Genomic DNA, 15,800 nt, shown 5'->3' with positions numbered 1-15,800 from the left:
TAATGCAACTGAATTTTGTAAATATTGTGCTCTTTGCTATTCATTGCAGTTTCTTCCCATTGAATGTTACAGTTTTAAGCCTCAGATATTTATTTTTGTGATGCCTTTTCTCTTTGAAATATCTTATTACCCTTGTTGTACTTTTATTTCATTTCTTTTGAACACTTTACATGGTCCTGTCTCCATGTCTTTGAGTTCAGAAGACAAAGGACTCTTCTTTTGTCTCCAGCATGCAATATTTTAAATCCTTCTTCATTTAAATTACTCCAATTCTCTGCATCCATTCCTTTCACAAAAATGTACTTCAGTTTTCTGAATACATTTGACTATTTTCTATTTAACATATAAATATTGTTATAACAATTTTTAAATATTTTATATAGTATTCTATTATAGTACTTGAGCAAATATATGTACATATATTAAATAAGAATAATAATATATAACTGATAATCTTATGTAGAACAATATTTTAAGTGAATTATATATCTTAACTCTATATATGTATATATAATACATGTATATATTTGTATATATGTATTTATATGTATTGTGTGGTTAAATTTATAAACATTTTTAATATATTCTATAAAATATGACATGCAATGTTTATACTGTTATATGTTTAAGAACTTGTTTCTTTTAATGTAAGACAATATTTTGAATATTAAATTGTCAAAGATGATGACATATGAAAAAGAACTTTGCAAATTATAAAGCACGATATAAATATAAAGTTTTCTTGTAAAATAGCAAAATTTCATGAGCAAAGCAATTAATAAGATATTTAGTTTGTATGGAAAAGTTATACAGTCTTATTTTACAAATACAACTTTTCTTTATCAATGAGAACATTTTTGAAAATTTACCTATAAGCTGTTATTCTTTGTCATTTCTCACCATAATCAACTTCTTTTTCCATTCTTGTTTAATTCTTTTGCAGCTTTGTGTTTTTCACCTAGGTCTGGTAACATTTCTGGCTAACTTCACTTAATCTCCTTAGTATGTTGTTTTGTCATGTTTATCAAGAATTCATTCCTGTGTTGTTTCCTTTTATGTAAATTATAGATTTCCTTTTATGTAGATATAGATTTCTGTTACTCATACTCAGACATTTATTTCATATATGATCTTTTTTTTACCTTTTAAATTGCTCTCTCCACAGTTTGATTTTAGAGTTCTGAAAATTCTCCCCTATATAGATGAAAAAAATTATTGTATTCCTATTTAATTCTTTTTTTAATCAACAAATATGAATATAGTTGGGCATACATTAAGAAAACTTATGGATTCTCTAAAAGAGTAAACTCCCAGTACTTAGAACCTATGATATTATTTATGCAGTAATTTTTAGGAAATCACATTACATAAACAAAAACATACCCATTATTAGTACATGGATAGGCAGTTTCAATATTGCCTCAAACAAACACATGCTCTTTAGAAATATATAAAATGCACACCATGTACTTACATGTTAGTTCAAACTAACATGTAAATATAACTTATTCTCATAAGTTATATTTTCAAACATTTATTTCAATAAAAGTTTTGGAAATTTTCAAATAAATTTTCTAGTCATAAATTAATCTGCAGAATAAAGAAAACTATACTTATATGAATAATATAATTGTACTAATGAATTACTTGTTTTTAAATTAGAAGGCAAACATTTTCAATGAACTATGAAATTATAACTATTAAAAGTAAAAGGATTTATAAACAGATGTTTATGTTAAAAACTATATTTCAGAAAAATAATTTAACATTTAGAATGTCCTCCAAGATTTACATGTAGCTAATATGATTAATATAAAACTGTCAAACAGATTTTAACATTTTTGTAGGTCCTGTAGGGAGTATGGAGATTGTGAGGATAAGATGTACATCTTTATGTGGATGATTTATAGGTATTAACAACCCCATTGGGTCATGTATATTAACAAGTTTGCTTTTAATCAAACCTAATCAATGTTTATGGTGAAGTTTACATTTTCAGGTGACACAGTCAATTAGGATAAATTATTCTTTCTGAAATTTCCAAAGTTATATTTCAATCACTTTACCAAAGAGTGGTAATTAGTAGCCCTCCAGGCGCATGAAGGTCCCTATGTAAGAATAACTTACCTGGAATTCTTTTTTAGCTATTTAACACATTCTCCAATTAACCATACTGTCATTCACTAAAGTAAAATAAAATATAAGTGTCATCTCCTTCCTATGTTTTACAGCTTAGGATACTGACAAAATATATTGGCAGATAATTCTCTCATTAGCAGATTTTATTTCCTGGAGAACTTTACTATAGTTAATGGATGACATAAATTTCCATCTACAAAATATCAAAGAAGACATCTAGTCTGCTGAAAGTTTATATGCATGTATGTGAGGACAGGGTTCCTCTCCAGTCCAGTCTTACCCTGCAATAGAGCTCTTTATTGCAATCCATATCCACATCTCTCCTGGGCACTTGTAAATCAAATAATCGCCAAGTCATTTAAATCACCTCTCTTCTAACAGTGAAAGGGGGAGAGATAGCAGTGGCTTCTTCCACAGAAGTTTAATGAAAGTAAAGAATGAAAGGAAAAAGTAGCTGAGAGGAACATAAGGAAACACACCAGGCCCATTTCTTTCTTATAGAGTCATCAAGTGCACCGAGGCAAGTCAGGGCCCGAGGAGAGTCAGGGCTCGAGGAGTGTACCATCAATCTGAGGGAGGCAAGAAGTTCACTGAAGTTGTATCTGTTTGCTCAGCTTTGGCTCTCCAACAAAAAATTTTATTTTCCTGCTGTACATTACTTATTCAATGGCACTGTCAGAACATTTCTTTCTGAAGTTGTATGACTACTTTTCCAGTCAATAGTTGCCTTGCTTTTAAGACAATTCACTTCTATCTTTACACTAAGTGCTCCCTACCTCATTTAACTGACTATAATCTTTTCTAATAAAAAATATTACAATATATGAATTCTTCCAATGGTTACTTTGATGGGGGTGTTTATTTTCTTTTATTTATATATTTTTTTAAATTTATTTTTTGATGGGGTTTTTCTTGAATAGTTAAGGCAAACTGTTAGGTTAAAGCTCGTGAAAAAAAAAACAACCTTTATTCTGTAAGTCCATGAATTTCATGAACAAAAGGTTAAAATGCAAAACAATGCAAAGAAAAGGTGAATTAAATTAAAATTGTTTTCTATTCCTGTCTGGGGATTAAGCAGAAAACATCATAATCAAAATTACTTTAATTCAATGAAATTATGACTCAGTTTATATTTCATTCATTTTATTTTTTTCTTTACTTTTTATTGAAAATATTAGATAAGGGCATTTATTCTACATCTTTGTGATAATGGCATCAAATGTCATTATTTGAGAACCATTCTTTTAATTCCATAAAGCTGGAAGATTAAATATGCAGTAAAAAGAGTTGTCCATTTAAGTTAAGCATGCTTTAATAGCTTAGAAAATACTAAAAAATGTAAAGAAAACATGACCCATTAATTTCTTTCAGAAACACATTCTGAAATGTAATAATATTAACCAAGTGTATATGTTAAGTTGCTTTGCCTAATTCTAGAAGAGTTCTGGTATTGCATATGCCAAAATTTTATCAATACAAACAATAATCTCAGAAAGAATGAATTTTTGAAGTATTGCAACTGTAATTTGTGATAGGTGGTTTACTCTTTTGGGAATGACAGTTACAGTGAACTTCACTTTTTTTTAGAGTTAAAAATAGTCTAAATATTGAATTCTTTGTAAACAAAATTTTTTTTGAGCTCAAAAATAGGACTTTTGATTATCCTGCATGGTAGTGATTTTCTGTGTCTGTTTTCTGGTTGAATTCAACTTATGTCTGTGCCTTTTTTCATAAAAGGGTATGAAAAATCCCGAAGCTTAAACAACATAGCGAGCTTGGCAGGCAGTGCTCTGAGGCTCTCTCCAGTAACATCACCCTACAGCTCTCCTTGTCCTCTGAGGCGCTCTCGGTCTCCCATCCCATCTATCTTGTAACTCAAACTGCATAAGTCAGCTAAATTGTATTAATTAGAGTATTGTCTACCCCATAATGGAAATAATTCAATGTAGAGTTACTCCAACCTCCATTAACACAGTACAAATCTGCATGATGTTATTTGAAGTCAGAAATGCCATTCGGGTAGTTACTGAATCTTATCCTGGCTTTAAAGATTACCTAAAGTAGTGGTACTACTTCTCCATATTAATTGCCCTGGTGTCCTTTCGCAATAAAATAACAGATAGTATCAGATATTGGCCAGTGCACTAATACACACACATATTTTCAGGGAGATATATTTAAAACAGTGTGCTTCCAAATGCTAACCACTTCACTGGACCTTCATTTCTGTGACTCTCTAAACCATTCTGAAGATGTCTGAGATCCTATCTTGCTTGCATACAACATGACTTTGATCAACTCATTTGCATAGGCCATCTTGTCTCTGTCACCTGAAAGCAATGGCTCAGAGTTCAGGGGCCATGGATGTCTCAGGATATTTGTACTTGCATCCAACCATCCTGCCGATATGAAACTGGTTGACTTCTGCACGTGGAAAGGTGGGGCGGGAGGGCAAGTTCCTCTTTGACATTTTTTTCTTTGTTGTTGGAAAGAAATATTTGTCTGAAATAGCTTAATTTCTTGACTGATTTACCTTTCTTCAAAAATGCTGTATTGGAGTTCTGAATGTCTCTGGTTGTTTGCACACAGATAACTACAAAGAGGTTGTCATTACTGGTTACACGCAAGCCGAGGCCAGATCCCTGACTTAATGGCTTGGGGAAGGCACAAAGCATGAGAGACAGGTAACTGCCAGCCAGGCTTGCACTGTTTAAACAGGAATTGCTGCTTGATACCTGAGTCATTTTTTCCCAAATCCCAGGATTTGTCATCACTTTCCGAGGCAGAGTGCCAGATATTTCCCAAAGCTCTCATGCCTTTTTAAAAACCTCCTTCCTTTATTTTTTTTAAAAATTAATTTTTGTGCAAACATCAAAGAGCATTGTTGCTCACAGGAGGCTTTCTTGACCAGCCTTAAGTTTCTGACTTGCAAGAATAATCAGATTTTCAGTCAATGTTTAATCAGGTGCTTTGTCCTGAATGTTGTTCTGTCTGTCTGTCTTAGCCCCCTGTCTTAACTGTATATGCCATTTGTCTCCATAAAGCACAGAAATGCCTGATAAGGTGTTCATGATTTTAGTACTGGGTCTTCTCCCTCTGCTTTGTGTATAAATTAAGGATGCCCTGTGGACTAAGTTAATCAATACTGTGAACCTTTTTGATAAACAGGATTTAAGCAGCAGCAATGTCACCGCTGCATTTGGTGGCCTGCTGCAGTGTCAAATTCTACTGCCTACCAACCAGCATTCATCTCTACACTCTAATCAAACCTCCAGGGCGTCTATTCAGTCCAAGTGGAAGAAATTCTGTGTACACAGCCCCATGAATGAAATAGCAACAGTATGTCTGGTGTATTGGATACGCGAGGGAAGAAAAATGCCATAATATATATTGAGGGATAAACCATATTTCTAAGGCATTCAGGATCATTGAGATTGTTGATTAATTTCTAATTCTCATGTTTATTTTTTGTTAGGAGGACAATTATCACTTTTGTTCTTGGCCACGTAACTTGTATTACTCTATGTCCCCAAGTCCTAGAGCATGACCTGCATGTCAGAGATCTTGTACAGCAATGTATTTACCCAGACGTGCACATCTGCTATTTAGAGGTTCAGTGATCCTCCTGCTAACACCACACATAGAAAGCTACACTTACATAGAGCTCTATGGTAAAGGAATTTTAATACTCTACTGTCTGGTGCTGCTGTTATTGACTGCAGTGTTGTACAGATTTTATCATGGATTTTCGACTTCTGAAAAAGGGACAGTGGAATTTAGCCATATCAAGGACTCTACTGGAAACAGACTTCAGACTTCTGCTGCTGAATGTGCTCTGATGTGACCAGGCTGCATTTGGAAGAAGTCCCCACATCTTCATGAACCATTTAAAGCTTATAAAAGAACTGTGGCTGGAACTCATTTGGTGCTCTCCATATGAGTAGTTTGCTTGTGGACTGGCCAGTGTCTGTGAAACAAATGTAAATACCAACATGTGTGTGTGGGTCAATAGTTTTGGCCATCTCACATCAAAGGAAGCCAAATTCATGATCCACATCTCTGAAGCTTCTGGGGTTGCCCATACTTCTGTGAATTACCACTCACAGGCCCACGGTAGATTGTGCTGTGAATCATACAAGGCAGTGATTTTGGTGTAGTATTGGTCTGTCTTATTTCTCCTTTCTTGGTTGGATCCATGAACATTGATTATATCATCTTCTTATAAACCACTTATGTTATCAGCTTGTCATATTATGTTGTCAATTTTTCATTGCCTATTTATCAAAACTGACCTATTTTTAGCAACATAGTTGTTTAGTTCTGAAAAATCACTATGACAACAACAACAACATATTCATAGTCTGTCTTTTGTCACTGTTACCTCAATTATAAATAATATAGAAAATTCTGGCAATGAGAGTATTTTTTTACTAAATAATCAAGGAACAATGTCAGCATATAGTAGAATATTAATCAAATTATATCCTAAAATGTATATTTTGCATAAAATAGATATTCTTCAATCAATAACTTTTTTGTGAGTTTTGTGGCAAATGAAGCTTGTATTTGTCTTTAAAACTGTTGTGGTTGAAACTGTATAACTATTCTTCATCTTGCTTAATCAATAGTTCTAGAATCTATTAGTTCCCCTGGGATTCTGAATATAACATATAACCTAATTATGAACCCCTGTATAGTAGACCTTTTGTGAACAATTCAAGGTGCATGCAAAACCTTGGTGATAACCATGAAAATGTAACTAACTGAAATGAAGAATAAAAGGCAAATAAGCTGGGGATAAACTTGAATCTTATCTGATTAAATTCATATTTTTTCCTAAGTTTGTTTCTTTACTCTTCTTATGTTTCATGGTACCAAACCAGACTCTCATACATAATAAAGAAATTGGCATGAAAGGATTTATAAATATACATAGCTCTCACTTTCACTCACCGCTCAAGCATGTAGCCAGTGTTTTTCTCGTCTAAGTGTTTTGTCTATCTACATTTTCTTGTATTTTGAGAGGGCAAAATTATTAATTATTATGGTATTTGATATCTATGTGGCAGTTTGTGACTTAGACTTGCCAACTTAATCATCACAGAAACTCTGAAAGAAAGTATTTTTTATTGGTGATTAAGTTAAAGATCAGAGAGACAGAACTTTTCACTTACACCTTTGCCATAGATAATTTCCCTGGCATAATTTCTCATAGTTTAAATATTTACTGAACCTTTGGTTGTAACGCCTTATCTTCCAAAGATGGCTTCAGTCTCACTTTTGGGTAATGGACCTCTGTTTCAGCAGCATATTACATATAGCTGGCATTCCACTTATATTGTGGGTCTATATGTAAATTTACCCTGTAACATTCTATGAAATCATAGAATTAGGGAAAGGTAAAATGATAAAGAGCAATCGGATTGATGAATGAAACATTTTCCCATCATGAGTCAACAGAATATTTTCTGTGTCTAAAAATGCTCAGTATTGGTTTTCAAGACACTGTTAAGAAATTGATCTCAGAAAAGGGAATTTGTCTGAATATAATTACTGATAATATGTCTTTATTGATGGTGTCAGAATGTAAGATTTACTGTAAAAAGAAAAAATATGTATGATGGGGAAATAATACATTTTAATACATGTTAATTTCCATCAAATTTGATTTTAAAATAAATTAAGTCGTGATAAACAGGAAATGAAGATATTTATTTTATCTTTGAAATAATTCACAAGACAGATTAATAGAATAACAATTATGATCTTGTCTTAGAAAGATAATGACTATGTTAAAATGTTGTATTACAAAGCAGAAACTTTAAAGAATTTATGATGCAGTTGAAGACATTTAGGGCTAAATGAATCTTTAAAATATTAAAATCCCTAGTGATTTATAATGATTAAAATAGATAGTTTAAAACTTTTTCTTACTGAAAAGAAATTGACTTTTTTCCTTTTAATTTTCCCTGCCAAAATTCAATTAATTGTTTAAGTGCTTGATCATTATTAAACTATAGATATATACTAATTTTCTCTAACATGGATTTAGTATCATTAATATGGATCCTAAATTTTATAATTTTTTGTTCTCCTTAAACTAACTCTGTTTTAAGGCCATTATATTTTCATTATTGCCTAAAAATTAAAAAATTTAATTAAATTAGTATTGCATGATTTTGTTTTCTATTTATTACACTATCATGTCAAAATGACGCACCGTTGACTATGCATTTTAAGCACTAAAATCTACAGTAATCTCTTTCTAGAATCCAAGGTAACCTAATACTCATTTTTTTAATAGACTTTACTTTTTAGAGCAATTTGAAATTCACAGCAAAGTTGAGCAGTAAGTACAGAGAATTCCCATCTACCCCCATCCCCCAAACCTCCCTCACTATCAGCTCCCACACCAGAGTGATATATTTGTTACATTCATGAACTTACAAAGATAGATCATCACCCAAAGTCCTCAGTTTACATTAGAGGTCACTCTTGGTGTGGTACATTCTATGGATTTTGATAACTGATTGATGAAATGTACCCAACATTGTAGTATCATCAGAATAGTTGCACTGCCCTAAAAACCCTCTGTGTTTCACTCTTCAGCCCTCCTTCCCTTTAACCCTTGGCAGCTGTTGATATTTTTACTGTTACGACAGTTTTATCTTTTCCAGAATGTTATATAGTTGAAATCATACAGTATATGGTTTTTTCAAATTGGCTTTCTTCAGTTAGTAATATGCATTTAAGATTTCTGCATGTCTTTTTTATGGCTTGATTGCTCATTACTTTGTAGTGCTTAAGAATAATCCATTGTCTGGATGTGCCACAGTTTATCCATTCACCTACTGAAAGACAATTTGTTTGCTTCCAAGTTTTGACCATCATGAATAAAGTTGGTTAAACGTTCGTATGCGGACTTTGTGAACATGATTAAGTATCATACTAATACATGCATTTTGGCAATGATCATCTATTAATGGTCTGTGATTAAAGTCAAAATATAGACATTAGCATGAATTGAACCATTATAGATTTTATAAATATCATGCCTTTATTTACTTTATAGTTTAGCTTACTAGCAGGCCATCAAGTATCTTTATTGGGAATTTTTTTTGTTTTTAATTTTGGAATGAAATTTGATGTACCATTGTTTGTAAAATAATAGTGTGTATTATAAACCATAAAGGTTATATCTTCATTTTTCAGTGTATTTCTCATTTAAAAAAATGAGACAAGGGCATTCCATGTAACTCAAATCAAGCAATTTATTTTGGGGGAAATAAATTTGTTATCTTTGTTTAATTTGGTAAACATTAAAATTTTTTCTATAAGCCAGGAAGAAATATTATCACACCAAAATACTTTGGCACTAGTGAAAATTTTACATTTCTCTTAGGAGTAGTAAGTGACATAAAACAGCTAAAAATACTAACATATGTAAAAGATTCTTAATATAATTCGAATGTGGCAGTTCCTGAAGCCTTTCCTTAGTCAGTGGCCTCGGTGATTTTATTTATTTTCTTTTGAGATTCTTTAGCAAGTATCTAAAATGTTCTGTAAATCACATTCTTTCTTAATGGTCAAGAGAGCTATGTTAAAGCCAAGTTTAACTTGCTGATCAAACACAAAACAAAGCAAATAAAAAACTAAACAAACCTGTAGTTTTATTGCATAGAATTAAGCATGAAGTGACTACCTAAGAACTGACTAGATTTTTTTCTATTGAGAGCTCACATTTTAAAGGCATTAGTTTAAATGCTCTGCATGCTGTTCTGTCCTGTTTCAGTAGCAATTTCTTATCCCACTGGATACTAGCAGGAAGCCTAAAAGCTATCTAGATTCTGGCTGGCTGGCTGGTAAGAAGCTCCAAAATCTAAGATAGTAATGATTAAAATACACACTCAAACATACAGCTGGGCACACAGAGATAAAGAAAAGGCATCCAAGAAAAGGCTTAAGATAAAGCTGGGAAAACTAAATGCTGCCTGAAGCAAGATCATGTAGTGTGAAATAAATAAGAAGACAAGTCAAAGTTAAAGAAGTAATTCTATAATTCAACTTCATAAACTATGTTAGAATAAATTCTGTACAGAAGGACCAGACATTCTTTTCACTGGAGATCATGAAAGGTTTGTATTGCATAGCATGGGCAGGAGACAACACCACCAATTTTCGTATTCCATAATGAAGAATGATTTTACACAACGTTATCTTAGTTGCTTTTCAAACAAATGTTTCTTCTTTTAGTTTTAACAAAGAAATATCCTTCTTTATATTTATATTAATATTATGGTTAAATTCTTTTTGAATCAACTAATAACTGTCAAAATATAAAATGTCACTTGTTTGTTTTGATTTGTAAAAAAATGTATTTGCACAAGTGATTGGTCTCTTATTATAAGAACTAATGTTAGAGTACTGCTGAGAACATACTGCCTTTTGATGTAAAACTTCTTAATGGCACCAATAAGAGTCTTTGGACAAATACTATTAGAAGGTTCATTTTCCAAAATTATTTTTTGTGTGGTTTAGACCTATCTACTTATGTTTTTAGATCTGAACATTTTATGCATAACAACCATAACAATCAGTGTCAAAATATTATGGTAGAAGAAGACTGCCTTTAACAGCAGCTTTTCTTGGTGCTAAATGTCCATAAACTGACACGTGGTTTGTTGGACACGTGGAAAAAAGACATGCAGAATTAACACTTAGAAAGCATTTGCTGACATGTGCAGTCCATGACGGAATCAGGAAGAAATTTCTGCAGCCTCCCACCGTCAGACAATCCCTGTCTATGATAGCAGGTTAAATATGAGACTGTTCCTCATATTAAGTATGAGGTTAAATATTTTCTTAAGAAACATTGAATTACCAACCAGTAGTTAGGACTAAGATGCCTTTACATTCCTCTCAGTTCCATTAAACTTTTTACACATTTCTTCCTGAATATAGGCCCCTAACCTCCCTTGTCTTAAAGAGCTTGCTTTTGAAAACTGCTACTGTAAAGTCTTTCTCAGCTCCCTGGAGATGTTAAGTCTTCTAGCCCTTGACTGTTTTACAACCCAGGAATGTGTTTCTCAAGGGCCTGGGAGCCATTCCTCTGAATGTACAAATTATGAAAGATAGCACCCCTATCTACCAGTTTGTGGGAAGGGAGGTGCCTAACTTATAAAATAAGTGCCAATTAGCAGACCCAAATTATCTAATCACCTCTCCCCTAATGTCCTCCAGTGCTTTTCCACTAGTCACCCCAACACTTAAGAAATCTCCCACTTTTGGTTCAGTGGCATGGAGTTCAGCCTCTCTTCCTTATTGCAACAGTCTTGAAAAAAATCTTTGGACTCTTTGGTCTGATGCAATCTGTCTCTGACATTTCCTTGATAATCGTGGTGAAAGACAAAAAAAACAGCTTTGAGAAGTTATAAGGATTGGTGCTGGTGTGTGTGTCGGGGGTGGGGGGTGGGTTTCAACCACAGTGTTAGTTACTTTAATTTTTGAAATAGATCTGTAGAAGATTTTAATATTATCAGAAATATTATTTGAAAATTATTAAAAAGATTAGCGTCTTGCTTTTCTTTCTTGAAACCGTTAAGTTTCTTCTTTCTCATATTGACAGAGAGCTGTAATTAAACTGATAAGTTGCTGCCATTTGACTCTTCACATTCTTCTGCCAGGGAGCTTGATAAAGTGATTTAGTTAGGCCTGGTCTGTTTTTAGGCACTGTCCCTTAGAGTCCCCCAGCAGGCATTCGTCACTCCATCTTCATTGCCTGGCTTGCAGAAGAGTCTTTTTTTTTGTTTTTTTTAAATGTGTTTTATTGATTAGAAGAGTCTTAATCTACATTTGTTAAACTGAATTTAGGCTGATTTCACCCCCCCCCCCGAAATTAACATCTCACTATGTTTTTTTCCTGGCTGTTCATTTTTCAACATCAGAATAAAACACAAACTTTTAATCTTGACATTCAAGGTATTTTATCATTTGGCTCCTTCTTACCTGTCTAGGGTCAGCTATTTATTATTTTATTTGGTTCCTTTGTTCAACATCTCCAGTGTCTCACAAAGTGTCTGGGATGTAGTAGAAAGTGTAATCACTGTCCCTGGGTCTTTTGCTGTTCTGCCTCACCCATTGGACTGGATCTTCTTCTCAGACTCTTAATACCAATCTAAATTAAGCTTCAGATTCTATGGTTACTATAATTTAAACCTCTTACATATTTTTTAATCTGTTCCAACAGCCATGCCAGAGTTAATTGCCAAGACCAGAAATTTACTTTACAGATCTTCCGTTTCCCTGCCATCCTTTGCCACCAATTAGCATAAGTAGTTAGGTCTTATTGTGTCTTGGAAATAAACCCACCTAACTTAGGGTGAAGAAAATGGTATTCAGAGTCATAGTAAACTTGAGCTGCAATCTTGTTCTCATCCTTAACCAGCTATATGACTTCTGGCAAATAATTTAAACTCTTAAGTTTTATAGGAATTTGTAAATGGGTGAGAATCATAACATCTACACTACAGTTTAGTTATGAATTCTAAATGAAAAGACACATGTACTATGTTCTTAGCACAGTATTGTGTACAGACATTCTGCTATTCTGTAAACTATTATGATTATAATTGTTATTAATTTTTTACAAAGAAATTTTACAGTGTAGCAACTTGTATTTTTTTTTTCTTTCGTATTGATTTTCTTTGTAGAAGATATTATTGAACAAATTCTGGCAACAGTTTTGTACCCCTTCCCAATTACCTTTAAAGATAATGAGATTTTCCTTTTAAATTCATCTTAACAGCAATATGAACATACTGTCAAAGGATTTTCTTCTAGTTTACAGACTAAGTCTCTAGAGATTGAGGTTTTTAAAATAACAATAAATAAAAATTAGCAGAATATCTTCAGAAATTTTAAAATTTAATATGATGGAAGCCTTAGCATAATTCCTGAAGAATATGAAAATATAATATATGTAATTCCTATTTTATTTTATTCAAGATTCTATTTTAATCTTGAAGAGATTCAAAGATTACCCTAGGATCACATTAAGGTCATCCAAAATTAAACATAATCTTAGGAGGATTCTTTAGGAAATTGTCAAATCACAAAAGTACCTTGTCTGGTTCTTTCACATTAGGAAGAGCTTCTATACTGAACTGGTTAAAGTAATGGGTAAATCACATAGGATTTGCTTAGCTATTTCTCAAAATCCTATGACAATAGGAAGCATGTCTTCATGTAGCTTACGAAAAGGGAAATACTGGCTTCTGTTGTCAATAATAGTAGTAAGACAAGAATTTAGGATTGATCTTTTCTGTGATTAAAATGAACAAAGATGGGACAACTCTTTTTTTTAAGAATGTAAGTTAGCATATTTATTTTTGACTTGAGGAGGATAGGTTTGGGAGAAGAGAAAACTTTAATGCTTCTGAAACACATTATTTACTAATGTAGAAATTATGTTTTAGAAAATCTATAGTATTGTCTAAAATCTGCATATTGCTCTTTGAAAATTTAATTATTAAAGAAACTGGCTAGTTAAAAAAGTGAATATTATATTTATGTATCTGTAGAATCTTTCTTAGAAAATAAATTGACAGGCTCTTTATTTTTAAGAAAAAGGCATTAAAAAAGGCATTTTTAATTCTTTTAGTTTTATGATAGTAAATATGAGATTGCCATTGAATACCCAGTGTATATCTCAAGTAAGCAAGTGGATATTTGAACCTGGATATTAGGTAAGTGGTCTGGCCTAGAGATTTACATTTAGGAGTTGTTAGTATAAATATGGCATTTAAAGCCGCCATAATGGGCTGGTGCAGGTAAGACACTGATACCAAGGACACTTCCACATTGACAGGTAAGGAGAGACTGTCAGTCAGGACCGGCAAATGAGATTGAGAATATTTATCCCCATAGGGGATACATTATAACAGTGTAACTAAGCCAATTAATAGGAGAAAATAATCAGTAATACTTTCCTTCCTCCATTTCTTCCTCTTTCCCACCCTTAAAAGGAGAAACAAATTTAGGGATGTAGAGACCCATTTGCAGTGAACATGCTTGACAGTTCCAAAGAGAAAGAGAATAAACAAAGTACTTGTAGGGTAAAAGCTGGAATTGATCACTCCAGCCAAAGGTGAAATTCACCAGTACTGGGAAGGAGGCAGGCTTTTGACGGTATTACTAGGAATAACAGACAGCTGTACCACCTGATCATCGTAGACCAAGGATGCAGCACTAACTATGGAAAACAGCAGCATGATTTACCTAGAGAGGTGGGACCCTAGGCATCAGGGCTACCATGCTAGTCAAGGATCCCCTTCACCATGGCTGGAATTTCACTTAAAGATGTGTTTAGGTACACAAAAGAGGATTTAAAAATATCTTAAACACATTTATGTTTACTTTTCAGACATAAAATTTAGTCTATCATTAATTTGTTCTCAGCATTGTCTCAGCTGGTCAGCAATGCCAGTGACAGGCCCTTGCTCTCTATTTTGCCCATCTTAGCATGTTTGTTTTCATCCGTTTGCTTTTTGCTGAGCATTTGGATGTACCTCTGGATTCATGTCACTGTTTCAGAAAGCAGAATGGGGGAATAACCATAGAAAATGCAATATCAATGAGCTTCTGCTTTTAGCTCATTACCTTGACTGTATCACATGTCTAACCCAACCTGCCATAAAGCCTGGTAACTTGAGTCTTTAGTGTTTCTAGTTCTCATGTTCGAGGAAGGCAAAAGAGGATACGTTGGCAGTAGAGGGTGAGTCAGGCAGCCCCTGTAATTTATTGCATGTGGCATGTAATCTCCCCCAAGAGAAAACGTCAACTTGAAATACAAGCATTTCTTCACCCACCAGTGAGAACAAAAAACCAGGGACCTTTCATTTTCTGGACTGCATAAAACCCTGGGGTCTTCATAGAATATTAGGTTCAGAAAGAAAGAAATGCCCCAATAATAACTGGAATTGAATTTCTTGCCATGGTGGCAAATAAAGGCATATAGAGTAAGGCATAGAGCTAGATTTAATTGACTGCCAAATGTAGTGATATGACATTTTTTGTGTCTGAATTATGTACTGGAATTAAAAACACATCTGCTCTTCAATTTTATGATACTGTTTCATTACTGACTCTGATAACCTGAAATCTCAATCACAAAACCTAATTACTAAATTTTTTGATTGACAATATAGAAAAAAAAAAGAAATACCTAAAACCTTACATAGGTACTTAGATTTTCATTGCTTTTATTGGCATGCTTTTGTCTCCAAATAGTTTTAGTTAAACAAGATTTAGATAATTAAAAACTCAGTTCTTCACAAGTATTGAGTATTAAAAGCAATACTTAATAATTATACAAAATATCAGAAGCCAGAAAGATGTTAATAATGTCTTTATTTACATAAATAATTATGCACTTTAAGGCATTTGCAGAAACATTATGCCATTTTTATTGATATGGCATTACTTCAAAATTATATGATTCCTATTGTAACATGCATAATACTTAAATTCTCTTTTGTTTTTTTATCTTTTTTTTTTTATTTTACATATTAGAATTATTTTTATTTTTTCTTTCACAATGGTCTCCCTGATGTCTTTTCAGTGCTTGGAGTTTCTGAAGTTTTTTTTTTTTATTGGATAAATTT

At 32.8% G+C, this 15,800-nt stretch overlaps 1 protein-coding gene across 3 annotated transcripts in view; it reads left to right on the top strand.

Annotated features, from left to right (window-relative positions):
- The window catches only part of KCNC2 (potassium voltage-gated channel subfamily C member 2), a 194,592-nt gene extending 188,673 nt beyond the window's left edge, over nt 1–5,919 (top strand). Inside the window, exons 5-6 of one of the 3 annotated variants that reach the window (XM_090273632.1) lie at nt 4,729–4,823; nt 5,862–5,919. In XM_090273632.1, the coding sequence (XP_090129758.1) occupies nt 4,729–4,790 (62 nt within the window). In that variant the 3' untranslated portion in view covers nt 4,791–4,823; nt 5,862–5,919. Of the gene's footprint in view, nt 1–4,728; nt 4,824–5,614; nt 5,719–5,861 lie in introns of those variants that run through there. The other 2 variants (XM_090273631.1, XM_090273633.1) reach the window with 2 other exon arrangements.
- The last annotated feature ends 9,881 nt before the right edge of the window (nt 5,920–15,800 follow it).

This window comes from Furipterus horrens, unplaced genomic scaffold, assembly GCF_987537825.1.
Source record: "Furipterus horrens unplaced genomic scaffold, mFurHor1.1.pri manual_scaffold_4, whole genome shotgun sequence".
In the NCBI taxonomy this organism is placed as follows: domain Eukaryota; kingdom Metazoa; phylum Chordata; class Mammalia; order Chiroptera; family Furipteridae; genus Furipterus; species Furipterus horrens.
Note: the sequence above shows the minus strand (reverse complement) of the source record. Positions and strands in the feature narration are given on the sequence as shown.